Source organism: Rhodofomes roseus, assembly GCF_022264815.1.
Source record: "Rhodofomes roseus strain CIRM-BRFM 1785 chromosome Unknown C8Q71scaffold_9, whole genome shotgun sequence".
NCBI lineage: Eukaryota > Fungi > Basidiomycota > Agaricomycetes > Polyporales > Fomitopsidaceae > Rhodofomes > Rhodofomes roseus.
Window position 1 is genome coordinate 509,586 of NW_025952965.1, and position 24,083 is coordinate 533,668.

Here is a 24,083-nt window from a genome sequence, read left to right on the forward strand (position 1 = left end):
TCCTGCATTGCGCGCGGAAATCCCGCCTCGGGGACAGCTCGGGCGGGGGGCGCAGGCGCCGGGGAGGAGAGAGCGCCCGGCCGGTAGGTGGCTGAGGCCATGCGGCGAACGTGGACGCCATGTGCTCTCCATGTGCGTTCCACGCGAGTTACGCGCGCCACAGCAACACCGTCGTCCCATAATGTTATAGATAACCGTCGCTTAGCCTTTTAGCGTGCAAGACGTCCTCCGACTGAGGTCCGAACCGTCCGACCGCAGCACATTTCTGGTCCTCTATAAGTAGCTGCTGCATGGATGCGTATTCAAAATCACTGCAAGCTCTGCTCCTCATGGATTCCGCCGACATAGAACACCTGCGCAGATATACGCCCGTACTCGGGTCAGCGAGCGAACGTCATGCATGGAACAGAAGCCGTGACCTTGCCAACAGTGTGACTCTAAGTACGCTCCATCCTCCGCGTAGATAACTGCATTGATACGAAGGCAGACGGCGAAGTAGAGACATTGGTCACAGTGGGATCGAACGGTTTAGTAATTAGCTGTCTCGAGAGTGACTGCCAGCGGTCTGAATCGTAGCACAGCGCTGACGAACCAATTCTAACAGCAATTTCATGCCTTCATATATACAAGAAAGTAGTTGGTGATGTGCGGTCTCAACTTATGACGTGAAGCAACATACAGGCCGACTAAGTATGTTCACTTGAGCGCGCTCAGTGGATGGCCAACGAGCGCCTAATGGAAGCCCCAGTCAGGTGATTGGACGAGTTGTCCCGTTTTGGAAATGGGTGTGCGCCTTCGATCGTGCACTTTTCTGCCTGCTCCAGTCGCCGACTGCCCATCTCTAATCGTCCTCCAGCTGCCATTCAAAAGGCGGCCGATCTACTCGTAGTCCTGCTCCTATCTCTACTGCTTGCTGCGCACTAAGCAGAGAACAAAAATGGCCGCCGCAACCTCCATGGCAGCAGCTCTCGCTGCAAGCCTGCCTGCACCCTCGAGCGCACCTGCCCCAGCAGCCCCTACCTATGAAGCCATCCCGGCGTCCATGTCGAAGGTGATCGACCTTGAGGGCGAGATCCCCTTGAATTCAGTGCAGCTGGATGGTTTGGTGAGTGTCGATCGCCTGCTCTGTCTTGCAGGCCCTGCTCGGCGGCGCAGTGCCCGGCCTTATACGCGCGTTCAGTCCGCACCTCCTACGAACGTCCACGGTTCTCCCGCGTCTCACTCCGTTCACTGAGACTGAGAACGAGGCTCGCACTCGCCAGCTATTTCCGTGTTTATGACTCCGGGCATGGTGTGCGGAATTACTGACCGGGCGATGTTGATCGCAGGTCGTGTCGAAGATCATAAAGCACTCGCGAGATGCGCAAGGATCCACCACACATGGCCTCGTACTTGGAATTGATCTCGACGGGACACTGGAAGTGTCGAACTCCTTTCCTATGCCAAACCACTCGCCCGACGATGACGATAAGTCGGCCAAGGGCATTAGTGAGTTCTACCTCCCCAAAGTTTGCGGCATTCTCACGGATGACAATGCAGCTCGGTACCAGGCATCGATGCTGCGTTCTTTGAAAGACGTTCAGGCAGATGATAGCATAGTTGGCTTCTACCAGGCCATGACGCTGGGGTCGTTCTTCAACCAGACACTGATCGAAACGCAAGCAATCCACCAAGAAAAACTCCGACACGGAGGTGTCGTGATTGTACATGGTAACGGGAGTTCCCTCGTTTCATAATCCCGTAATTGACTGGCGTCCAGACATGTCACAGACCGCACGAGGGAACGCATCTTTCCGGGCGTTTCGCCTTACGAGAGCGTTCTTGGACGCATTGAAGAGGAACAACTTTAGCGCCACGAGGTCAGTGACAGTGGTGTTCGGGTCAGGCCGTTCTCTAATTTTGTCCTGCGCAGCTTGATTGACCACCGGTTGACGTTCTCGTCCATTCTGGAGGAACTCCCTGTCAAGATTCGGACGAACGCACTCCTGAGCTCATTCCTGGGGACACTGACTGAGCCATCGGCGCCCTCTGTGGCCGGCGGACACCCGTCAGCTGCAAGTTCATCCGCAGCATTGCCCCCGTCGTTCTCGACACTGAATCTCGGGACTGCGAGTGTGGCGCGGAACCTCGAGCACATCATCGAAGCGGTGGACGCGTACAAGACGGAGGAAGGGAACCTCGCCTACCTGCACCGCCAGATCGCGCGCGAGAAGCAGAAGGCCGATGCGTATGTCAACAAGCGCAAGGAGGAGAACGCGGCGCGTGTCGCGCAGGGCCTGGCGCCGCTGCCCGAGGAGAACGTGAACAGGTTGTTCAAGATACCGCCGGAGCCGAGTCGGCTGGAGAGCATGCTACTTCTGGGGCGGATCGATGCGTACTCGAAGGCACTGGCCGAGACGTCGAGCACAGGGCTTGTGAAGATGTACGCGGCAAAGACGAATTCGGGAGTGTGATATGTACGGGGCTGTTCAGTAGAGCGGGGAGGATGGCCGCGCCGACGTGTGGTGTGATGGCAGTGTGTGACAGGTTGGCAGGGCGAATCATCATGCGTGGATCGTGTTTGGCGTAGTGTCAGAGGGCATGCAGGGTGCATGTGCGGGAGCTGCTGGGAGCTGCCTTGCGGGCGCAGTCGCCGTGTGCTGCCAGTGCCCTGCTGTGCGGCCAGGGCGGGAGCGTGACTGTGACCACGACGTACCAAGACAGTGCTTGCGTGACTGAGCCAAGCTGCCGAGCACACGGCGGGCAAAAAGTGTGGCGTGGGAGCGCCCGCGGGGAATATAACGTACGGGTGCGCGCGGCGGTCGCCTTGTCCACGATCCTCACGTTGGTGGTTCAGTCCCTGTCCCGACAAAGGCGTCCCGCCCGTCCGAGCACCCTCGTCCCTCCTTATAACCGCCCCTCGCTAGTTCTGCTTGTTTTGAGGCCTGCTCGCCCGATACCACACTCCATCCCCACTCTTTCCACGTCCTTGTCGACATGATGTTCACCAAGACCGTTATTGCCCTCGCTCTCGCGCTTTCAGCGTCCGCGATCAGCGTCCCCCACGGCGCCCGCAGCGGCCACCACCGCGCACTCGCTCACCGCGCCCCCGTCGCCGAGTCCGAGCCCATCTTCCCCGAGGTGAAGGTCAAGCCGAAGCGCAAGCGCAGCCTCAACAAGCGTTGCGCCCCTGCTAACAGCACCGTTTCGGCGAGCGCAACGTCAGTGTCCGACTTTTCCAGCAGTTCTGCTGCATTCTCGGCCTTCGTTGCGACTTCCGACTCAACGCCTGTCTCTTTTTCTTCCTCCTACAGCACCTCCGACGTCCCGACCGACACGTCGAGCTGGGTCGCTCCCACCTCCAGCTGGGTTGCCCCCTCTAGCGACTCTTCCAGCTGGGTCGATTCCTCCGCCTGGGTTGACCCCTCGACTTGGGCCTTGCCCACTTCGAGCTGGGTTGCGCCCACGTGGAGCTGGGTAGCCCCCACCACCACCGATGATCCTACGACCTGGTCTCCTCCCGCGCCCACTCCTACTTCGGGCAGCGGGCCGTCGTGGTTGTACGGCGAGCAGTGGGGTGATGGTGAGTACTATGGCTGCGTCGTTTGCAAGACTGGTATTAAATTCGGCGCATTTGCCATTCAGGTACCTTCTACGCACGCAGCCGGCCTTGGTGCTTGCGGTATCACCAACAGTGATAGCGACTACATTATCGCGGTCTCCGAGGATTTGTTCGACAACTATCCGTATGTAGTGTCAAACTCATTCTACAGAAAGCGTGTGCTGACGCTTTCTAGTGGCTATGACGGTGTAAACCCCAACAACAACCCTGTCTGCAACAAGCAGATTATTGCTACTTGTACGTCAATGACCGTTCAGCGTGTAATATCAGGTATTAATTTCTTGATAGATGGGGGCAAGTCTATCACCGTCACCGTCACTGACCGGTGCACCGGCTGCAATGCGACGAGCATTGACTTCACGCCTACTGCATTCTCGCAGCTGGCCGACCAGTCTCTTGGCCGCATTCACTTGACCTGGGTTTGGGCTTAAGCGTATCGCACGGTCAACCCTGCGGTACAGATACCATATTTCTATTCTATCTCAGTCAACGTTGCTGTCTCGTACATATCCGTTGGTCACTATTTGCGTTGTTATTGGCACCCCAGTACGTCTCTCACACCCGGGTGTTCCTTTCGGTTGTCTCTGCGTGCGGAGAGGCGGAAGGCTAGGAGGGACGTGCGTGTTGCATTATTATCTAGCATCAAGCATGCCTGGTATCAGTCGTTAGCTCTGGTTATGCCCGCGCCTGTCATAGTTACATCCCTGGTTGAGATGTTGATGAATGGAATTGAAGTGCAGTTGTCCACATGTAGTGCGGTGTGCACATCTGATGCTAACAATACATTGCCACGACAAGCCGTGTGCTCGCAGCTTCGAGATGGTACCGCACGTCCTACTTAGCAACTACCGGTACACTCAACGACGCCCAGTACGATTCCTCCTCCGTGCCCGTAACTGCCTCGTTGACGGCGCTCTCCAACCCGTCCGTGTCCTGCCCTTCCAGGGTGGCAACGACGTCAAGCACAAGGCGCCGCAACGGTGCAGACAGCAACCGTGCGAATGGCCCGAGCAGCCTCCCCTTGGTGGGGTGGTTCACGATGAAAAAGGGCACCATGCGCGAGCGGAGGGCGAACACGACCTGGTGAACGCGCGGGAGGTCAGCCTTATATGCGCCCCGGCCATCAGCCCGCCCCACTCACCTGATCGCGCACTAGCGGCGATTTGCGCTGACAGAGCCGGAGCAAGACGCGGAGGATGGTCTGTACCGCATGTGAGCATCACGGATGGTAAGAAGGGGAGAGATGGCGATCGCGCGGGCAAGGGCAAGGGCGGGGACGTACCTCCGTCGTGGGCAGGCTGCTCGCGCCGAGCTCCCAGAGGGTCTGCGCGAGGTGCAGGAGCCAGTCCTCGAGCCGCCGGTCGTCCGCCTCAGTGCGCCCGACGCGCCACGCGCCGACGTATTCCGCCTCGCGTTCGAGCTGTCGATCGTCGATCGTCAGCGCACCGTCGGATTGCACTGCCACTAGAAGGGGCACTCACGAGGACGAGCCGGCCGAGGAAGTCGATGGTGGCGCGCTTCACGGCGGACGTTGATCCGGCCTTCATGGCGTGCTCGACGAGCACGCGCAGGACGGGCCCCTCCCCCCCGCCGCTGGCTTCGCTGGTGAGCAGCGACCATATGGTCGGAAGGAGCGCCGAGTACGCGGAGAGACTGATGGGCCGTGCCAAGGCGCCGGGCCCGGACGTCTCCCCGCGCAAGAGCTGCACGACGTACTCGCTCACGCGCGATGCCCGCAGAGTCTGCGCGGGCGCGGAGGCGCGCGGTGCTTTCTGCCGTCGGTGACTGCCGGCGTTCTGTGGCGGGGGCGCGCCTGGGGTGTGCGGGGCGGCGAGGACGAGGTAGGAGGTGAGCTCGCAGTAGATTAGGTTGAGGTCTTGGAAGGCCTGCTCGACCTAGGTACAGAGGTTAGGCACCGTGCTAATAAGCTTCGCGATCGACGGCACACTGGTTTAAGCTGCTTACTTTGATATCGCGCTTCGCGAGCGCGGTTCCGCCAGCCGTAAAAGGGAAGTAGGGCGAGAAGTAACCTAAGATGGTACCAAGGTCTTCTATGGCGGTGGAATACGCCTTGGTCGCCTGTTCGCGATGCCAGATTTTAGGAGCAATCCTAGAAGTGACTGAACGACTATTGATCTACGCACATTTGGCGGTTCACGGAGTATGGCCCCGTAGAGACAGCGACATATCTCGCCGACTGCCTGCACCATCTGCAACTCTGTCTCTGGAGGACCTCCGCTCGGCGAGAACACAGCCGGTGCACAATCGAGGAACGTCGAGACCAATGTTGGATGGAGAGTCCGAGCGAGATGCTGTAGGTCGGTGTGAGCTCTACATGATTAGACGAAGAACACGAGGACATACCACAACGAAAGACGTGCGAGCGGAGGAGTCAGACGATTGGCCGCTCGCAGCTACGTCGATGTCGCACAACTCTTGCAGCGAGCACCCTTCGTTTATCGGAGCGAAAGCTCGACGGAAGTCGCCATAGAAGGACTCGAAGTTGAGTTCCATGTCCACTTCTTCCTTCCATTTTTCATGCGGTAGGATGCCCCGTGCGGGTAATGTTGGCTTCAGTAATGAGTCAAAGGTTTCGAATGCTTCGGAAGAGGTGAAGGAGGATGACAAAAACCATGTGGGGATTGAGCATGTCGAAGAGGAAGGCCCTGCGTGGTTCGATGCAGACGGTGTGGACAACGCGCAGTTCAGGAAGGATGATAATGACTTGAGAACGACGAGCTTCGACTATGCGGACGTGAATGTGGGTTGCGTACACAAGCAATGCGCCGACACGTACCGAAGCTGAGAGCACGACACTCGCAACTGATGTTGCTTGGACCGGGCCTGTGTCTGCAGTGACACAGCTATGGTTATCATGGCCTCGATGCGACGAATCAAGTACATACCTCCCCCCTCCCCAAAAATGGTGCCAGCGTTCAGAACACCGAGGTATCCTTCCAAGACTCTTCTTCCATGGCTTCCACTGCTCTGCGCCCAGCCCTCGGTGACAATGTCTGGGATGTGCTCGAGGAAGAGATCCAGAAAGCGGATAGCATCTATTCGGATCTCGGGAAATATGTGGGTCTGCGCGGAGGTAGTGAACAGCAGGAGGACGGGGGAATGAGGCACTAGATCCTCCTGTGGATAATTGTCACTATACGGTACGGTCACTGTGAGACGAGGATGCTCACTTGCGGGATCTGAGGCAACAGCCATCCCAGGAATGAGAGCAGTGTACGCCGAACGGATGCATCCTATACCGCATTGTCGACATGCAGTTGGCCAGACGGTTTGTAGACGACGTACCTCATCCGCTATGAGCCGAGTGCAATTGCTGACGAGCGAGGGGAGTTGAGTTTGGATCAAGGTCGGGTATCCGTCAAGTAGCTCCCGGAGTCCGAGAATCGCATCTGGCCGGAAGTGAGGACCCGGCTCTCACAGAGTTTGTATACCCGCCCACGCACCTTTCCGTGTCCCGACGTTGTAGTGCTTGAGCTGCGCAATGAGGTCGTCGAATGTTAGCCTCCTTCTGGTCGTAGGTGCCTCCGAGTCCTTGGATTGCACGATGCTCTGCGTGGGCAATGCAATGGCTGCCTGACATCATGTCAGAGAAAAGCAGGCTGCAGAAGAACAGTTACGCACAGCGCGCTTTGTAGGAGGTGTCTACAACATTGGTGGGTGCTTTCTTGCCCTTGCCTAATTTTAGTTTTGCTTTCTATAACCGTGTAAGCGTAGGCAGAATAGACCGAAGAGGGAGCGTACAGAGAAGTCGGCGGCCTTGTCTTTTTGCTTTTTGGTGGCTTTAGGCATGATGATACCCTCGCGGAACTAGCTCAGCAGAGTCGTTGGTGTTCAGGTGCCTTGCGGCAGCGAGGTGAAGCAGGAGCGTGACGGCGACGGAGGCCAGCGGTGGCGAGAAGCAGCCACAGGAATTGTCAGGAAATTGATTGCACGCGACGATCGACTCGCCCACGTGCAGGGAATCCCCGAACAATGCCCGCCTTCCCCAGTCCGCCGCCAAGGTCGTCGCAGGTCGCCGCTCTCTGCTCCTCGACGTCGTGCGCGTATGACGCCGTGCAGCAATATTGCATATCGCCGGAGATCACCCGCGCCTTCTTCATCTCGTCAACGTGCAGTTTTGCCTGGCCTTGTACCTTGCTCATGACCTGCTCACTCAACCACCGGTGCTACACTGACTGGCGACACTCGACGCCCGCTCCCTCTCCCTGACTGCGGCTCGATGCCGACCATCGCATCACGACAGAGATGGGCACAGACACGAAACCAGGGGCGGATGTCAGCCCCGCTGCCTGCCATTCACACATCGCTGCGAGAATAGAGTCGGTACCACCTGACCCTCGTCCGATGATTTTCCCCTCGAAGGACACCCCGCCTCAATTTGGCTCAGGCCGGTGTTCCCTGTCGTATAAATGCGAAGAAATACCGTTGATGTAGCGCGGTGCTTGCTGTCCTCATCGTTCCCAACCATGCGTTTCCTTGCGCTCACTTGTCTGGCCTCGCTCGTGTCTTTGGCGACGGCTGCGACGCAAAAGCGTGCCGTGCCCGAAGGTTTCGTGACTACTAATGGACAGGCCTTTGAACTGGATGGTCAGCCTTTTGTGAGTCCCACTAAGTCACTACATGGACGAGCAGCCACCTGATTATGACTTCAGTATTACGTGGGCACCAATGCCTTCGTGAGTGAGCAGTGTTGTACATCTAGCTCTATAACCTCAAGGTTGCGCTAGTGGCTTCCCCTCTTGACTAGCCCCGAGGATGTGGATGCTACTTTCCAGACAATGGCAGACGCGGGCATCAAAGTCGCGCGTACCTGGGTCAGTCAGACACTTCGGTGCTTTGCCATGCGCAACTCACATCACCGTACCTATGCAGGCCTTCAACGCGATCAACGAAACAGAGCTGTCGACCGCGCTGTCGACCAACCTGACGTACTACCAGGTCTGGAATGACAGCGACTGGACGCTGAACGAGGGACCGCAGGGCCTGCAGCGTCTCGACTACGTCGTTTCGTCCGCTGCACAGCATGGCATCAAGCTCATCTTGACATTCACGAACAACTGGTGCGTGTACTGTCCTACAGTCCAGATATGAGGCAACTCACATCACCCCAGGATTGGATACGGCGTACGTGCCCTTAAATTAACCATTATATCTGCCTGGAATTATTGCTGATACTTATTGGAACAGGGACTAGAACTCTACGTCTACCACATCATCGGCAACGACGCGACCCATGACGAGTTCTACACCAACCCCACCACCATCGCTTCCTACCGTACGTCCTTACGCGTCCTCCAGCCACCAACCTTAACCACCGCATCTCACAGAGCGCTATGTGACGGCCATCGTGAACCGCTACGCCGACTCCTCTGCCGTCTTCGCCTGGGAGCTCGTGAACGAGGCGCGCTGCGCCGGGGACAGCCTCCCCTCCGGACCTGACTGCGTGCCCGGATCGGAGACGCTAACGACGTGGTACCAGCTGCAGTCAGACTTTGTGCGCAACTTGTGAGTAGCAAGGGACGAGTCGCAGAGTCCTCGGGTTGAAATGCTTGCTCAGGGACCCGTACCACATGATCACGACCGGCGGTGAAGGCCAATTTTACTGGGCACAGCCTGACGAGTAGTGAGCTCGTTTTTTTCCATAGAAATTTACCGGCGACTCACAGCGTTTGTTACCAGCTGGTACAACGGCACTCTGGTTAGTGACTCCAACTTTAACGGAGAAGGTACGCATTACGAGCTTGATTCGGGCGACAAGTGGTACTGAGACCTGGTATCCCGGCTAGCCGGGGAGGACTTCGAGGCTAGTCTTTCGTTGCCGAACATCGACTTCGGGACCTATGTGCGTAATGTATATGCCCCCTTCCTTCCTGTAGGCTTACTGATGTCGGGTTCCAGCACTTGTATCCGCAAACATGGTACCCAGAGCTCGTATGTGTCCAGCACCGTATCTGAGAGTGTGGATCCGATGTTGACATGGGCGGCACTATAGGACTACCCAGGCTCGAACTTCTCTGTCAGGGACTTCGGCTTGGGCTGGATCGGTGCTCATGCTAACAGTACGTTGCGACTGCGCAACTCCTCTCGATCCTTGCATGCGGCTTACACGCTACTCAGCCTCTGCGTATGTCGGGAAGCCCGTCATCATGGAAGAGTTCGGTGTGACGGGACTAGGTAGGATCGTCGCTCGCGTGGTAGAAGTACACTTGCTCACTCCACCGACCACCAGAGAATAAGACGGCCATCTATCCCGTGTGGGTCGGCTACGCCATCGCTACTAATCATGCGTAAGTCCTGTTGTCTATCGAATGATGTGTCCAGTTACTGACCCCTCTTACTTAGAGGGTAAGCCTCCAAAAACCCTTGTACGAGCTTTCGACGTGAGCTTACGCGATGTCTGCAGGATTCATCCATGGCAGTTCGGCATGCTGAACTTGACTGAGGACGGTGGCAACCGCGTCCTCAAGTACACCGACGATATCTACGAAGGGGTGAGTGGTCTTTGCCAGATTATGCTGGACATCTTCCTCCGTGCTGACACCACGTCGATAACGCAGGCTTCCCCGAACGACGGTGAGGCTCCGAATGAATTGTCTCACGTTCGACAGCGGACTGACGTAGTTCGTTTATTTAGGCTTCACGGTCTACGCCAATCAGACGTCGGTGTGGGACATTTTTGTGTAAGTGGTCGTGATGTGACTCCAATCACTGTACGACCAGCCATGGCTTACGTGACTTTGTTTAGGGATGCTGCTACCGTGCAGGACTGGAGGGCTTGATCGGACATGGACTCAGTTACATGCGAAATGAATTAATGTGGTATACATTATGGTGCTGTGAAGTGAGAAATGACGCCCGATGGCCTCTCACTCGCAGATGCGTGGATATGGGGTGTTTGGACACAAGGGCTTGGCTGTTTGCACATCGTAAGCCAGTGATCTGATGGAAGAATCTGAGGACTTACCCCTCAGCTGCCGTTCGTATAATGGTGGTCTAATGATACGACAGCGACGCCTTGTATCGCCGTCTTTCCCGGATCGCCCGCCTTCCCTCCCCCAGATCGCGATCTCCTGAACGCGGTCGAAGTGCAGTACTGCGTGTCCTGCCAGACCTTCACGCTGCGTCCATATGGCTAGTTCACCTTCCGCCCTTCGCTATCGAAATGAGATCCGCTTACGAGAGTATCGCCTCCGTGCCTCCCTGCACCAACGCGTATTTATATGGCGTCCCGGCGGTGAGGACGAGCGAGAGGTTCTCGCCGCCATGCAACAGCATCGCCGCGCCGGTCCGCGTCCCGTTGTCCTGTCGTAGCACTCGTATCGTCGTCGGCTCAGCCGTGTCGTTCACAAAGTCGAACAGAATCTCGTATGGCACGGTCGAGGTGGGCATAATCGGCGCGGATTCAGGGTGGGCGAGGGGGGCCGCCGTGCATATTGGCTGGCCGGGGCGCGTCTCAGGGTTCAAGTAGCTCAATGGCACAAGGGCCCATTGTGCTCGGACCTTCCTGTCCGGGCAAGAATGAATGGAGGTGCTTCCGCGTTGACTCTGCGCCTTTTATTGTCTTCCCAAAGAGGAACGCTGAAGAAAGGCGTCCGATCACTGCACAGGGTCGTGGCCCCCCCTTCGTTGCGTTTGAGCCTTCTATTCCTGGCGCGTTCGTGGCGAACAAGGACGTCGCGATTGAGCAGGCGGGGCTGCCTGGGAATGTGAGCCTGGATGGCTCTCGCGACGCACGACGTGGAGCGCTCTCTATTGTCTTTGCACTGATCACGTTTGCCGCATGTACGTAGCGGCGCGCGGCTGCAGATAGACCCGTACTGCAGTTGTCATAGCTTTCGCCGGTTGACGTTTCGGTCAATGTGGCCGCCATACCTGACTGAGTCAAACGGACGCCTTTGGGGTGAGCGGGGGTATAAATGGCTAGTGTTTCATGCAAGCATCGAGACGAGTCAACGAGCATCATACTACATACACTACTCCCATCACTCCCATCACGGCTTGAGCGAGCCCTGCGGCTGCCATCCGTCCGCCAGCATCTGCTGCACTATCCGCAAGATGTTCCTGCAGTCATCTATCCCGGAATGGTGCCTCCCCTCGAGCTCCATCTTCAGTCGGCGCAGCATCTGGGCCATGCCCTGCTGATAGCGCAATTTGTAGTGCGCCCGGAACGCGTCCTTGACGTTGATGAAGCGGTTGTAGGGCGCGACCAGATTGCCGGACGCGTCGAGCCCGTGCTCGCTCTCGCTGATGTCTAGCTGGCGAGGGAGCATGGAGCGGAGATCCCAATTGCCACATGTCAGGAAGGCGAAGGATGCCGGGTCTGCGAGGAGTTCATTGTCCCGGAGGAACTTTTGATAGCGTTCCCATACGGCAGGGAATGGCTCTGCGGCGTCCACAACATCCTGCCAGATTCGCGACGTTAGTGGAAGTCCAAAAGAGGAGGAACAACAGTGTCAAGTTACCTGCGTTATTCCAGTGAGGTCTATGCAGAAATCCGTCAATTTTGGATGAACCACAGGGCGGACATATTCGTGGAACGTGGATTGGACCTTGTCCTCCTGGAGGTCATACACCAAGGTCGGGAACTCTATGATCTCGTTTACTCCCTCGACATCGTCACCGCATGTGGCCTCAAGATCGAGGATGAGAAGATACCGCAGTGATGCCGACATGAATCTCGGTAGTGTTGATCTGAGTGTGGTGGTATGCGTTGATAATGTGGCCGCTCTAGGGCCACGCGATGGAACCGATCTTGAAGAGAGTGGCCGGGTGAGTGATCTGGAGGTGTAGCGCGTAGTCGTGAGCAAGGGTCTCAGCGTGGTGCTCATCAGGCTGTATACCATCTGCTGTGTCGACCAGCATGGTCATTTACGAATGAGTTCACGTCGGCCACATGGATTGTGTGCCAGAACATTTGTCAACAACGCCCAAACAGCCACCCACATCGCTTGTGCGCCCCCTTGTGAGCTCAGTAGCGTCGTTCCGCTGACTCAGAATCACTTCGTAAACAACTGAGCGCACAATAAAGCAGCCATGAAGACTTGTGGTTCATTCAACAGCAAGACATGCAAGGTGAGGATATACACGAGGGAAGCAAAGTAATCAGATCTTCAAAGCGTAACAGTCGTCCTCCTTACGTCACTGTAGAGCCGCTAGCCGAGTCAGAGCATGATCAACGTCCTACCAGCTCAGACCCAGCAGGCCACGCTTGGGACGGAAGTCAATCTCAATATCAACGCAAGCCAAGTCCTCGTCATCCACGGTGTAGCCACGAATGGAGACTTTGAAAGGCGCTAAGGGGATATGAGTGAGCAGCGAACGGGCGCGAGATACGCAACAACAAACCTGGAGGGATCTCCTTCGGCAAGTCTACCGTCTGGGTAACCTCATGCTTCCCCTCCTGTACCGGACACTGGATGCTGGCGTTCGCGTTCCGCCTGCGGAAAGCTCAGCATGGGGTATACGCGACGATTAGCCGATAGCACTTACGCCTCCTCGCACACATCGAACTCCTTCTGCAGGATCTTGATTGCACCAACCTTCACAACGACATCGACGTATGCACCATCCTGCGTGACGAGGATGTTAACCACGGGTGACGCGTCGGGCAATGGTACACTAACCTCGATCTGATCCTTCGCGGTGCCCTTGACGGTCACACTCATCTCCTGTCCCTTCTGTGGAGGGTCAGGGGTGATTGCGATGTCGTCAATGCGAATCAAATGGGACGGGCCACCTAACATTCCAGTTGAACAGACCGCTCGACGTGGGTATAATGACTACGCACCACAGTCCTTCCAACTCCAGTCGCCGGGTGCTGCCAAAGCCACCTGTTCTTCCGTAGGAACTGCACCGCTGAGAGATGCGAGTGCAGACAGTACAAGTACAAAGAATCCAAGGCGAGCCATGACTGAGGATATGGTGGTGGTTAAGAACGAAGAGGGGAGGAGCCGCGCTTCGGTAGCATGCCCTCAAGCGAGCCTGATTAGGTACGCCACCGACAGTGACGCATAGCGTGGGAACATCCTGCTCGATCGGGGTGCGGTGGTTCCGTGCTGTGCGCCGTGCTCTGCACCTGTATAGAGCGCTGGCGCTGCGCTTTCCTTTGCTGTTCTCACCACCTCTGCTTCGTACTCTCATCCTCGGGCGAGCAGCAGAGCTTCCCCTACATCCAAGTGACACCCCCCACTCGCAGCCGGATACCTACCACCCCGATATTGGGTCGTCAGGGAGAACACTCGCCTAAGCGGTCGCAACCATGAAGCCCAGAGAATACTGCTGCTGCGCAATCCCCGTCATCTATACGGGCATCTACACGGCGTTGACGGAGCAGTTCGTCCTCGGAATCGTAGCTGGAACGCTTTCAATAGCGACACCATCAAGTGAGTGTCATGATCGAGACGCATGCTTGATATACTGACCGCTGTCGTGCTGTGTGATTATAGTCGTTGGTGCTGCATCTGCGACACCGTCCGCAGCGAAATGGATTACCGCTATCATCTGCTATGTAGGAGCTGCCCTGCAGCTCATGGGATTCGCTGCAGTCCGCAATGTGAGCTCATACCTTCCTCTTCGCTAGGGCATCGCCTAACTTCGCATTACTCGCTTCAGGAAAAGCCCACGATGTTCCGGCGTTACACGACACTACATCTCATCGTAACGCTGGGTGCATTCTCCGTTGCAGCAGTTTGGATCATACTGTCAGCGGCCCGACACAGTCAAGCGGTCACAGCATGCAAATCCACGTTCTTTGGCACGGACTCGGACCTTCAGGACGAGGCCACTACTCTCTGCGACATCTTCCCATGGGTTGACGTCGGTATCATGGGTGGCCTCTGGGTCCTGCTGGCCATCATGCAGGCACGTACTCCGTGGAATCTGCCCCTATGTCTCCTAATTCCGTGTGACGCTAGGCCTACCTCTACTTCGTCCTTTCCGCCTATATTGCGGGTCAGGAGCTCGCCCACAGTCGGTACGACTCCATGTACGACGCCACCAAGCCCCTTGCTAGTGATATCCCGCTGACCGAACGCGCCGACCCCTGGGACACATCCATGGACTCTCCTCCTCGCGGGTACCATGACAGGTCAGAGAGCATTGACAGTGTTTCCACCGTCATGGGTAATAAAGTTCATCAACCCCGGGAATACGATGGCTACGGTCAGACGTCCTACAGGCCAGAAGAACGTCACGATGCCGATACAAGCGCACAGAACATTGGCTCGACCGCGGTGGTGAACGACGGCTATACCCATGGCTACCATAGTGGCACAGACTATCCTGACCACTCGTGAGCCCGCCCTGGTATGTCCAGCTCACCCAGTAAAGGCATGTATATTATCAGGGTTCGTAGTCTCTGTCCCCATGACAGGCCTTCGGTGCTAACAGTTCACTTTACATAGGAAACGGTTACGACTATAAGGATAGCCTAACGTCACCATGATTCGCCACGACACGGACTAGAGACATTCGTTATTCGCTATCCCATTGTCTTGGTTCCTACTGTACCCCACGGACTTGCCCATGGACAACGCCGTAATCTATTGCTAGCGGCTTGGAATATGACCATTGACTGGATCTACCCCTGAACAATATCTAGTCCTTTGACGATGTGCAATACCAGGCGTGTGCATTCATTGTCCACAAGTACAACAGCCCGCTGGAATATCCGGACGCCAACTACGAGTATGTCAACGTCATTAGAGCTAGCATTATATGTCGCATGTCGCAGGACCGCGTCTCTACCGATGTAAGCTACAAAGCATGTTCGCAGTCGTTCTCCCAAGGGCTCAAAAAGAGATCAATATCATGAAGCCGTGCAAGCCCCGACAGCCTCTCTTCTCGCCCCTCTTCGGTGAGCAGACGTTCCCGGACATGCAATACCATACGTTTCGGCGGCTTCTCACGAACCATGATAGAGTTCTCCAGAGCATCGCAAAGACCACGTTCCTCCGCTAGAAGAGGAACCGCATACCAGGCATTTACAACGTGCAGCTTCAGGACAGAGACAGTCAGCGGCAGGGAGTGCAGGAAATTCGTCCGTAGCTCGTCCACCGTCACCAGGCTCAGCGCGAAGACCTCCAGCAGGGGAAGCTGTTCCAAACAGCCCGCGATGCACGCGCTGGACAGACGGCTGCACCCGAGAAGCACCAGCGTGCGTAGCCGCGACCCAGAAAGAGCAACCACGGACTCCAGGTGCCGGTTCCGTAGCTCGAACCCAAGCCGGTGGCCTTGGGCGTACAGGAAGGACTCGAGGGAAGCTCCACGGAAGGTGTTCTCGATGCTATTGCGGTCGAAGTGGTTGCCCGTTATCGAGTGGAGCGTCACCTGGCGCAGAGCCGGGGCCTCGACGGAAGGGGGCAGGCGGACCTCCCCCGATAGGCGTAGTTTCTCGAGGAACCGCGGTGAGACGACCTGAAAAGGCTGCACACGGCTCTCCGCGTCCATGAATATCTCGTACGCCGAGAGAGGCGTTGCCGATCCTGAGGGATACATTGCAAACTCGAATTCGAGCGCGAGGCGACCCGCTTCTCTGGAGCCTAGACAACAAAATATACAACGGCTCCTTAGCAACCGTAGTGCGGATATAGTACGCTGGATGCTCACCTCGTATGTTGGCAGGAAGACCACGGCGACATTGAAAAACGCGCAGCCGTTGCAACGAGGGCATGCGCCGCAGTGCGAGGTGTAAGTTAGATAGAGGAGCCGGCCGTCCCGTTTCCTGTTTAACGATGAGACAGTTGTCACAACGTGAGCGATAGGCACTACCTCTTGTATAGATTTCGCCTTCTCTAGCGGCATGAATACACGTGCGTCATTGGCAACATCCGCCCAGAGGACGCGAGCTGCCATGGCCTCGTTCGCATTGAGGATGAACGCATTAATCTCCAGCTCGTTCCTCAAGGAGACGTAACGCCAGAAAATTGGGCATGCCTCATCGTGTATCTGCCTGCAAGTACGCAGAAGTCGGAGATGGCCGCCGGACGGCTGGCGTTTCTGCCTGACCCTCTGGTGTGCCATCAAGTAGATGTCGTAGATGACCAAGCGCACTTCCACGGGGATTCCGAGAAAGGTTGGTGTGGCCATCGCAGTAAGCGGCGTTTAAGACGAGGAAGTCATAGGCGACTTTATAAACCCGTTACGAGTGCATGTCCCGGACTAGGCTGCTCGCAGCAGGGGGGGAGGGCGATGGGAGAGGAGAACGAGAGCGGTAGGAGGGGCTGCCAGATATGGCTGCGACGCGCCGGTGGCTGAGATCTGGGGAAATCGGGCGTGAATCTCGGGATGAACGCGTTTCGGTGGCTGCGGGGCCAAGTGCCTCTGGCAGCGCGCGCCGGATGCTCCCTGCTCACCTTCTCCCCGCCGCCTCCTCGACTCGCCTCCTCCGCTGCGGCCTTGCTGCCCATGCGTGCTCGCTCGCTCGCCCACCCTCCTCCCTCCTTATAGGCACCTGCCTCCCTTCTGGGCCCTCTCCATTCTCTGCGCGGGTCCTGGGCGCCGGCGAGCCGTTGCACACACAATAAGCACGCCCACAACGTGGCAACAGGTCCGGCATCTGTCCCTGCGCTCTGACACGCCTACCTTATACACTCAATTTCATTTGTGTCCCGCGGCGTGCACAGCAGCTCTGGCAGTCGGACTCTAGCTTGACGCCACGCAGGGGGCGTACCCGCCGGAGGATTCAGAACCGAGAAGGCCCAGCCGTGCCGTAACCTTCATTCTCGAACGGCCCGCAGAAGCTCGAAGCGACCGTCATCACCAGGACGAGCATCTCTGTGCCTCTCTGGCGTTACGCTCTTTCTCTCGTCTTCTCGCGCTCGACTATCGGCCCCCATATCACGCTCCTTCTCGAGACTGACACGCTCGCTTCTGCTGCACCTGTCCGACGCCGCCCACAGACCGCAGCCTCTTTGTCTTCCGCTGACCGGCCGCAAACATGCCCGCGAGCACCCAGTATGAGGTCCTGCTCGACTTCACGAACGACACGCATGATTGCGCGACCGTGCAGCTATTGCGCAACTATGGCCGGAACTCGGGCGCGATCGTCTTACTACATCCGGGCGAGAGCATCACGCTCGTCCTGGACGCAGGTCAGTCGCACTACGATGGATATGGTATGGTCGCTGATGCAAGGCGCAGGCTCGGTCTATCAATACGCACTAAAGACACGGTCGAAGGTTGCGAACGTAACGTGAGTGTTGGCTGCTCTTCCCTCCTCTTCCTCACTGATGCCTAACCTCTGACCTTGTTGATGGCTTCGCCAGAGCACGGACGTGGCGAGACGTCAACTGCGCTGTTTCCCAGCTCTTCCCCAGCCGCTCACACACCATCTCGCAAACCTCGTCAGACCCAAGGAGACCAGTACACGGCATCACCGTCGACCGGTTATGGAGAGACATGCGATTCTGCATGTGGAACGACTCGTAGCATTGGCTCTGGTAGGTTTGTCCCACTGAACATATTGTATTCGACACTGACACGCCACATCGATGCCAGAGAGCCACCTATTTACCGCATATACCAAGACAGTCTACTTCCCTAGCATGACGACGTACACCCTGCAGTCTGTACGTCCAGGAGGGGAGCGCATCCCGCATCGAGAGCACTTGGGCGACGTTGCATCGGACGCTGTGCCAGTCAATTATTACCGTATCGCTTGCTACTCTGCACTGTAATTGCTATATCCACACTGCTGTGCGTAGGTTATATTATCGCTCGAAATAACGGACAACAGGCGCACTGTCGCCGCCGCCCGCTGCTGGCATGGCTGTCCGCGATCCGCGTGCTGGAGGTGCTGCAGCAATGAGGCAGTCGCGTGTGTGATGACACGGGTCGGATTGAATGCGCTTGGGAACGCAGGAAGGTTGGGATGACCAACTGGCAACGCTGAACGGTCGTGGCTACCGCGAGGTGGCGTGTTGTGAGCGTCTGTGGTCGTTATGCTGCCGGAAAGAACAACGGGTCGCTGCTGCACTCGTACCTCATGCTCGGGGAAACCTTGAAAGCTGTGGTTCTTGAGCAGCCGCGAAAGCCTTCCAGCGGGCCTGACGTAGTGAGATCGCCGGTTTCGGTACCGCCGGTTTGTAGCGTTGAGGCCCAGGATCATCTGTGCAATGCTTCATAGCACCTCGAGCACCTCGGATATCTTGACGAACACCAACCAAGTACAAATCTGCTTCGCGTCGCGACGTCGACTGGGCTGTGCTGGTATCGCCAACGCTTCGGTGGGGGCCGGCCTTTCGTGGTCGATGAGCGCGGCTTTGCAATCCTTGAGTTTGTTTCAATGAATGCAACAGGCTATCTGAATCCAAACGTGCTTGACGGGCGTGAGAGGGAGAAGGTAACGCCGTGAGTACTGAGGGAACTTGCGAATGACCATGGGACCTCAAGACCTGGCGATCGAGAGTCTAGATAATGAACGCGGGACACTTGAATTCACCGGCGGTAACGTCCGATGTTTGGGCGCGGAGTCTGACGAAAGGTCAACAAGGATCCGGATCTAATGCGAAGCGGGTCCAGCAGAGCTCACCTCGTCCGTGTACATTTGACAAAGAGACACTCGTCCGTCGACTTCAGGCGACGATATGTACTGGTGGACGGCGAGAGCCGCGTCTCCGTCAACATCAAAGGTCACCGAGCCGTAGTCGGCGTCACCTGAATGTCAGAGCTGTGTCTGACAGATGAATGTATACATCTTTTGAAAAGGGGAGGTAATTGAAGGGACATGTCCAATTACATCCTGCTTCAAGTGGCCGCCAACATAGGCTAGAAACAAAGTAAACCGGCCGAAGTTTCCCGTCTTCCGCAGATGGATACGATGCGCGCCGGTAGTAGTGACCGTCCGAGAGCCGGTAAGTAGCAGACCAGGTGGAGTTCGCTGGAATCGGCGGTCATACTATGGCCAACCACCGCGGAGCCGAGCCGGAAGAACGTCTGAACTGTTAACCCCAGGAGATCCTGAAGAATGTATCTGGCTGAGTGGAGAGCTCGGAACGCTATGGTGGGCGTCGGGAACGGTCACGTGGGGCGCGACAGCGATGCGGCACGACGGCGCGTGACGTCACGGAGCAGACGACGAAGGAGGAACGTCATGCCAGCGTTCATCGCGCCTCCCTGCACCCACACCAGCCATGGAGCGGCATACAGTATATATAAGACACCGACGGTTCGCTTTGGGGAACACAATTCACGACGCACCTTGATCACGACCCTCTTCCGACCACCTATAACATCTCAATCCACCACCACCACCACCACCACCACCACCACCACCACCACCACCACCACCACCACCATGCAGGCAGCATCGAACGCAGCCCAGAGCGTACGTGTCTAGCACTGCTGCACGACGTCTTTTGCATTGCTCACCGATGTCCCACAGGCCATGGGCGACTTCCCCACCGTCGTCCGCCCAGAGTACAAGGTCCGCCAGGATGGCAGCACCATGAAGGCCCTCGCCTGGTTCGGCACCCGTGACGTTCGCCTCATCGACGCTCCTATCCCAGACATCAGCGAGCCTGACGATGTCATCCTCCGTGTCACCGGGACCACCATTTGCGGCTCGGACCTGCACCTCTACAACGGCGAGATCGTCAATCTTCAGAAGGGCGATATCCTGGGCCATGAAGTCCGTATATGCTTTCACTCGCGCATATAAGCGTGTGCTGACTCTCAGGCAGTTCATGGGTGTCGTCGACGCCATCGGGTCCAACGTGAAGAACCTCCAGGTCGGCCAACGTGTCGTCTCTTCATTCCAGATTGCATGCGGCGAGTGCGAATACTGCAAGCAGAAGCTCTCTTCCTTCTGCGATCGTACCAATCCCTCATCGTAAGCAATCCATTTGTGCCATACACAATTCCCGATGACTTACTCGACCGTAAAAGGCTGCAAAATGCGATGTATGGTCACCGCGACGCTGGGTTCTTCGGATACTCCCACTTCACCGGCGGCTTCGCAGGCGGTCAAGCAGAGTACGTCCGCGTGCCCAAGGGTAACGTGAACTTGCTCCCCATTCCCGAGGGTGTCTCCGACGAGAAGGCCCTTTACCTCTCCGACGTTCTCCCCACGTCGTATCACGCCGTCTTCGACACTGGCGTCAAGGAAGGCGACGTCGTCGGTGTCTGGGTGGGTCAACTCGTTGCATGCACATGAGCAATCTGTGGCTGACTCGCTCCACAGGGTTTGGGTCCAATTGGCCAATGTGTCGCCAAGTGGGCACTCGCGAAGGGTGCAAAGCGTGTCATTGGCGTGGACCGCATCCCAGAGCGTCTTGCTTTCGCCAAAAACAAGCTAGGCATCGACACAATCGACTTCTCCGAGCACAAGGACGTCGTGAAGCGCTTCCAGGAAATCGCGCCAGGCGGCCTCGACGTCGCCATCGATGCGGGCACATTCCACCAGCCGAAGAGCATCATCCACAAGGTCGAGAAGGCGCTCATGCTCGAGACGGATGTGTCGGAGATCGTCAACGAGATGATCATGTCCGTCAAGAAGGGTGGCAACTGCGGCATCATCGCGGCCTACGCCGGGTACACGAACCACTTCAACATCGGTGCGCTCATGGAGAAGGGCGTGCGCCTCATCGGGAACGGCCAAGCGCCGGTGCACAAGTACTGGAAGGAGATCCTCTATGACTGGATCATCCCCGGCAAATTTGACCCCGCTTTGTACGTGGCTTCCGACTTCCATTCCTGTATCGTTGATGTGTGGTACTGACTGCGTTTGTGTGGGATACAGCATGATTACGCACCGTGTGCCGATTGACGACTTCGTGAAGTTGTACGAGGCCTTTGACAAGCGTCAGAACGGCGTAGAGAAGGTCTTCGTCGAGACCAAGTTCTCGAACCCGCCGGCCCCCGGGCTCCCGAAGACGACACGGGTGTCAGAGTGGCCGAGCGTTTAAGGGGTGAGCGGTTTGAACGGAACGGAAGTAGCTTGTATCACTGTACCAGTATGGATGTACGATTCTGTAATGCCGTAATTCTCATGTCGTTCGTGTGTCCTTGTTGGTACTTATGGGCTGCGGGCACAATGCGAAAGACGCGTGTATCCTCCCATATGCTTGTCTTGAGCAGAGAATTTCTGCCTGCCTAGAATAAGTTCAAGAAAAGGCGACAGACCACGCACGGGCAATCGGCATGTTGGTAGCTGCGCATGCGTGCTGAACGAAGGATGTTCGGCATTATACAGTATGCGATGATTAAGCCGTTACGCGGTTTATCCGACGTCTCGAATATGCATGGTGGAGTCAGAGATGCAATAGAAGCCGGCATGGGGCTGAGCGGTGTATACAGTAGAGAATTAAGGGTTCTCCCAAAGGGGAGTTTTGTCAACACCCAGCTTTCTTCGCTCGAGATACCGCAGGCGACCACCCGTCATCCAGGTCTTCCCAAGGTCACCTTGGGCCAAGTTCAACGCACTGCGTACACCTCCCGGCACGGTTTGACCAGCCCGCAGTCGCATCGACTTCAAGCTCGCATATGGTGTCTCAGCTGTTTGCTCGGAAGCCTCTTCAAGAGCATTCTTGGAAGATTTCTCAAGAACATCCTTGGGAGCCATGGGCTTGGCCAACAAGGTGTCCTGCGGAAAGTGAGCTTTGTGCGGAAGTAGAATGAATGCGACGCACGAGGTGGTCCTCCGCCTTCTGAGCCAAATCCGAAACAGCTTCCTCGCCCCTGTACTTGAGCACCTTCTTCAGATACCACCTCGTTTTCGGGCGCAGCTCGCCGTCCCAACCCTTCGATTCGCTAGTGCGCTCCTGCTTGACGACGTCTTCCACGCCCTTCACACCCGTCTCCGCGAGCTTTCGAGGGCCATCGTTGTCGAGCCGCTTGCCGAGGAGCTCCCAGCCGACCGCGCGAGCGGTCATCTCGAAGCGGAGGTCGCGCGGGTTGTCGACGAGCTCGAGGATCGCGTGCGGCGCGTTGTCGCCCTGCCGCCGGCCGAACTTGTGAATCCGTGTGTATCCTCCTGGACGCTCGGAATAGCGCTTGGCGAAAGTGGTGAAAACCTTGGGGACCAGCTGCGGCTGCAGGAGGAACTGCTGTGCGCGCTTGAAGGCGTGCAGGTCTCCCTTCTTGCCCAAGGTGATGATCTGTACCAACCAAGTTAGACGCGCAAGATGGGTGAAAAGCTATGCACTCGCCTTCTCTGCAAGTCTCGCGGTATCCTTCGCCTTCGGAAGGGTTGTCTTGATTTGCTCATGCTCGAACAACGAGGTGACGAGGTTCCTGTGGAAAGAGGTGACGGAGTATTCGGATGAAGTTTAAGAGATGAGCATACCTCAGCATGAGCATCCTATGCGAGGATGTCCTCGAGAACTTGCGGAACGCGACCCCATGCTTCATGGTGGGCCGTCAGGATGAGTGCGCTGTCTACAAGCCAGCTACCAAATTGAGCAGTGGCGTCCGAGCGCCCGCATTGCCGGAAGTGGCAAGTCCGAATCCCGTCGCTCGACGCGATCACGTTGAACGCGCGGCGCGCCCTCAGCGCACCTTATTAAACTCTCTCTTTGGCCTCTATTACTGCGCATCAACTTTTGATACCACTGGAAGACTGATATTGATAATCTGTGATCTACTCCAGAGAGACATAAACATCGTTGTTATCTCGACTCATGCCTCGCAGTCAGTAGCATTGCGCTCTGACCCGGGCACAAGTTCAACTTGTACAACGCCCTGACTCAATTCTGGATACTGCGACATAGCACCATGCTAGCACCGCTCGGAGACTCTCCGGTGTACATGTAACCAGACGTCACCTAGCCCATGATGATGAAATGGGCATCATATACAGTGTAGAGCAGGTTCGTGACTCATCCCCTGATTTCACGATGGGTTCACCCGCATGTGGCAGCTGATTGATCTATCGCAGCATGGCTATCGCGAGAGCCACCAACACCTGTAACGACAGAAAGAATCTCTTTGCAGAACAAGTTCATTTGCACTATCACACATGTAAACATCAGGGGGTCTGGTGCCGGTCGGCGGTCGAGTTCTCGTGCCAAAGTTACCGGCCTTGGCTTGGCTGCCTTGCATTCGCGGGAGAAGATACTGCATCCGGACGATCTAGAGCGATACACGCTTCTTGGTCCGGGATGTACGGACGCAGAATGGTGACACCACACGAGCATTGGTCTCGAGCTCCGGCACGATTGCTCACCCTATTAGTCCACCCAATATGCATGGGATCGTATGCACTGAGCTCTGATTTGTTGACTCCAGCTCATGGGTTTGCATTGCGATTTGGCAGGGAATGGTCCCGCATGGCACACGCCTAGGCGGCCTGCGTTCTCCTCGCCCACTAGCTCCTAAGGTTTCAAACACACCGGGATGTGCCCCCGAACAAAGAACGATCGTTAGTGAGTACTGCTTCACTTCATTCCGCCGACGTAGCCGAGCTATTCACTCATTGGCCCTATGACAGCGATCTAGGGTGCAATTGTGCACTCCTCTCTAGTCT

At 56.7% G+C, this 24,083-nt stretch overlaps 12 protein-coding genes across 12 annotated transcripts; 6 read left to right on the forward strand and 6 right to left on the reverse strand.

Moving 5' to 3' along the window:
- Window positions 1-807: 807 nt before the first annotated feature.
- On the forward strand, window positions 808-2,816 carry C8Q71DRAFT_756845 (uncharacterized protein). The gene is made up of 5 exons (XM_047923633.1): window positions 808-1,105; window positions 1,329-1,488; window positions 1,540-1,710; window positions 1,760-1,859; window positions 1,913-2,816. Exons 1-5 carry the CDS (start codon window positions 938-940, stop codon window positions 2,451-2,453), a joined length of 1,140 nt encoding a protein of 379 aa, XP_047779282.1. The 5' UTR covers window positions 808-937; the 3' UTR covers window positions 2,454-2,816.
- On the forward strand, window positions 2,817-4,355 carry C8Q71DRAFT_756848 (RlpA-like double-psi beta-barrel-protein domain-containing protein-containing protein). Its single transcript, XM_047923634.1, has 5 exons — window positions 2,817-3,200; window positions 3,294-3,562; window positions 3,644-3,725; window positions 3,777-3,838; window positions 3,890-4,355. Exons 1-5 carry the CDS (start codon window positions 2,977-2,979, stop codon window positions 4,030-4,032), a joined length of 780 nt encoding a protein of 259 aa, XP_047779283.1. The 5' UTR covers window positions 2,817-2,976; the 3' UTR covers window positions 4,033-4,355.
- A 1-nt stretch (window position 4,356) lies between these two features.
- On the reverse strand, window positions 4,357-7,619 carry C8Q71DRAFT_847926 (uncharacterized protein). Its single transcript, XM_047926672.1, has 14 exons — window positions 7,364-7,619; window positions 7,244-7,316; window positions 7,066-7,191; window positions 6,908-7,011; window positions 6,793-6,855; window positions 6,508-6,739; window positions 6,399-6,451; window positions 5,966-6,346; window positions 5,746-5,913; window positions 5,567-5,680; window positions 5,083-5,496; window positions 4,884-5,021; window positions 4,743-4,802; window positions 4,357-4,681 (listed from the first exon to the last, which is right to left on the reverse strand). The coding sequence occupies exons 1-14, from the start codon at window positions 7,409-7,411 to the stop codon at window positions 4,436-4,438; spliced, it is 2,220 nt and encodes a 739-aa protein (XP_047779284.1). The 5' UTR covers window positions 7,412-7,619; the 3' UTR covers window positions 4,357-4,435.
- Window positions 7,620-8,088: 469 nt separating this feature from the next.
- C8Q71DRAFT_857433 (glycoside hydrolase superfamily) lies at window positions 8,089-10,401 on the forward strand (the record flags this gene model as incomplete). Its single annotated transcript, XM_047927410.1, has 18 exons — window positions 8,089-8,220; window positions 8,275-8,298; window positions 8,350-8,436; window positions 8,495-8,682; window positions 8,734-8,746; window positions 8,810-8,897; window positions 8,950-9,127; window positions 9,180-9,245; window positions 9,302-9,348; window positions 9,409-9,464; window positions 9,521-9,553; window positions 9,615-9,681; window positions 9,740-9,796; window positions 9,852-9,909; window positions 10,026-10,113; window positions 10,180-10,195; window positions 10,257-10,302; window positions 10,368-10,401. 18 exons carry the CDS (start codon window positions 8,089-8,091, stop codon window positions 10,399-10,401), a joined length of 1,278 nt encoding a protein of 425 aa, XP_047779285.1.
- A 188-nt stretch (window positions 10,402-10,589) lies between these two features.
- C8Q71DRAFT_857434 (uncharacterized protein) lies at window positions 10,590-11,011 on the reverse strand (the record flags this gene model as incomplete). The annotated part of the gene is made up of 2 exons (XM_047927411.1): window positions 10,590-10,740; window positions 10,800-11,011. The coding sequence occupies 2 exons, from the start codon at window positions 11,009-11,011 to the stop codon at window positions 10,590-10,592; spliced, it is 363 nt and encodes a 120-aa protein (XP_047779286.1).
- Window positions 11,012-11,613: 602 nt separating this feature from the next.
- Window positions 11,614-12,294, reverse strand: C8Q71DRAFT_706834 (exonuclease RNase T and DNA polymerase III; the record flags this gene model as incomplete). The annotated part of the gene is made up of 2 exons (XM_047920525.1): window positions 11,614-12,024; window positions 12,085-12,294. The coding sequence occupies 2 exons, from the start codon at window positions 12,292-12,294 to the stop codon at window positions 11,614-11,616; spliced, it is 621 nt and encodes a 206-aa protein (XP_047779287.1).
- A 340-nt stretch (window positions 12,295-12,634) lies between these two features.
- C8Q71DRAFT_756862 (ML domain-containing protein) lies at window positions 12,635-13,652 on the reverse strand. The gene is made up of 5 exons (XM_047923635.1): window positions 13,410-13,652; window positions 13,246-13,358; window positions 13,112-13,191; window positions 12,968-13,059; window positions 12,635-12,915 (listed from the first exon to the last, which is right to left on the reverse strand). Exons 1-5 carry the CDS (start codon window positions 13,528-13,530, stop codon window positions 12,803-12,805), a joined length of 519 nt encoding a protein of 172 aa, XP_047779288.1. The 5' UTR covers window positions 13,531-13,652; the 3' UTR covers window positions 12,635-12,802.
- A 228-nt stretch (window positions 13,653-13,880) lies between these two features.
- C8Q71DRAFT_857437 (uncharacterized protein) lies at window positions 13,881-14,916 on the forward strand (the record flags this gene model as incomplete). The annotated part of the gene is made up of 4 exons (XM_047927412.1): window positions 13,881-14,004; window positions 14,068-14,174; window positions 14,234-14,461; window positions 14,536-14,916. The coding sequence occupies 4 exons, from the start codon at window positions 13,881-13,883 to the stop codon at window positions 14,914-14,916; spliced, it is 840 nt and encodes a 279-aa protein (XP_047779289.1).
- Window positions 14,917-15,376: 460 nt separating this feature from the next.
- C8Q71DRAFT_723448 (uncharacterized protein) lies at window positions 15,377-16,708 on the reverse strand (the record flags this gene model as incomplete). Its single annotated transcript, XM_047921584.1, has 3 exons — window positions 15,377-16,161; window positions 16,229-16,343; window positions 16,391-16,708. The coding sequence occupies 3 exons, from the start codon at window positions 16,706-16,708 to the stop codon at window positions 15,377-15,379; spliced, it is 1,218 nt and encodes a 405-aa protein (XP_047779290.1).
- Window positions 16,709-17,390: 682 nt separating this feature from the next.
- On the forward strand, window positions 17,391-18,194 carry C8Q71DRAFT_586440 (uncharacterized protein). The gene is made up of 4 exons (XM_047919535.1): window positions 17,391-17,712; window positions 17,762-17,813; window positions 17,887-18,060; window positions 18,119-18,194. Exons 1-3 carry the CDS (start codon window positions 17,559-17,561, stop codon window positions 18,047-18,049), a joined length of 369 nt encoding a protein of 122 aa, XP_047779291.1. The 5' UTR covers window positions 17,391-17,558; the 3' UTR covers window positions 18,050-18,060; window positions 18,119-18,194.
- Window positions 18,195-19,901: 1,707 nt separating this feature from the next.
- On the forward strand, window positions 19,902-21,652 carry C8Q71DRAFT_834374 (GroES-like protein). Its single transcript, XM_047926411.1, has 6 exons — window positions 19,902-19,946; window positions 20,004-20,249; window positions 20,302-20,450; window positions 20,507-20,747; window positions 20,802-21,289; window positions 21,360-21,652. Exons 1-6 carry the CDS (start codon window positions 19,917-19,919, stop codon window positions 21,523-21,525), a joined length of 1,320 nt encoding a protein of 439 aa, XP_047779292.1. The 5' UTR covers window positions 19,902-19,916; the 3' UTR covers window positions 21,526-21,652.
- A 1-nt stretch (window position 21,653) lies between these two features.
- C8Q71DRAFT_756881 (mitochondrial ribosomal protein L17) lies at window positions 21,654-23,084 on the reverse strand. The gene is made up of 4 exons (XM_047923636.1): window positions 22,905-23,084; window positions 22,768-22,852; window positions 22,249-22,716; window positions 21,654-22,202 (listed from the first exon to the last, which is right to left on the reverse strand). Exons 1-4 carry the CDS (start codon window positions 22,967-22,969, stop codon window positions 21,924-21,926), a joined length of 897 nt encoding a protein of 298 aa, XP_047779293.1. The 5' UTR covers window positions 22,970-23,084; the 3' UTR covers window positions 21,654-21,923.
- Window positions 23,085-24,083: the final 999 nt, after the last annotated feature.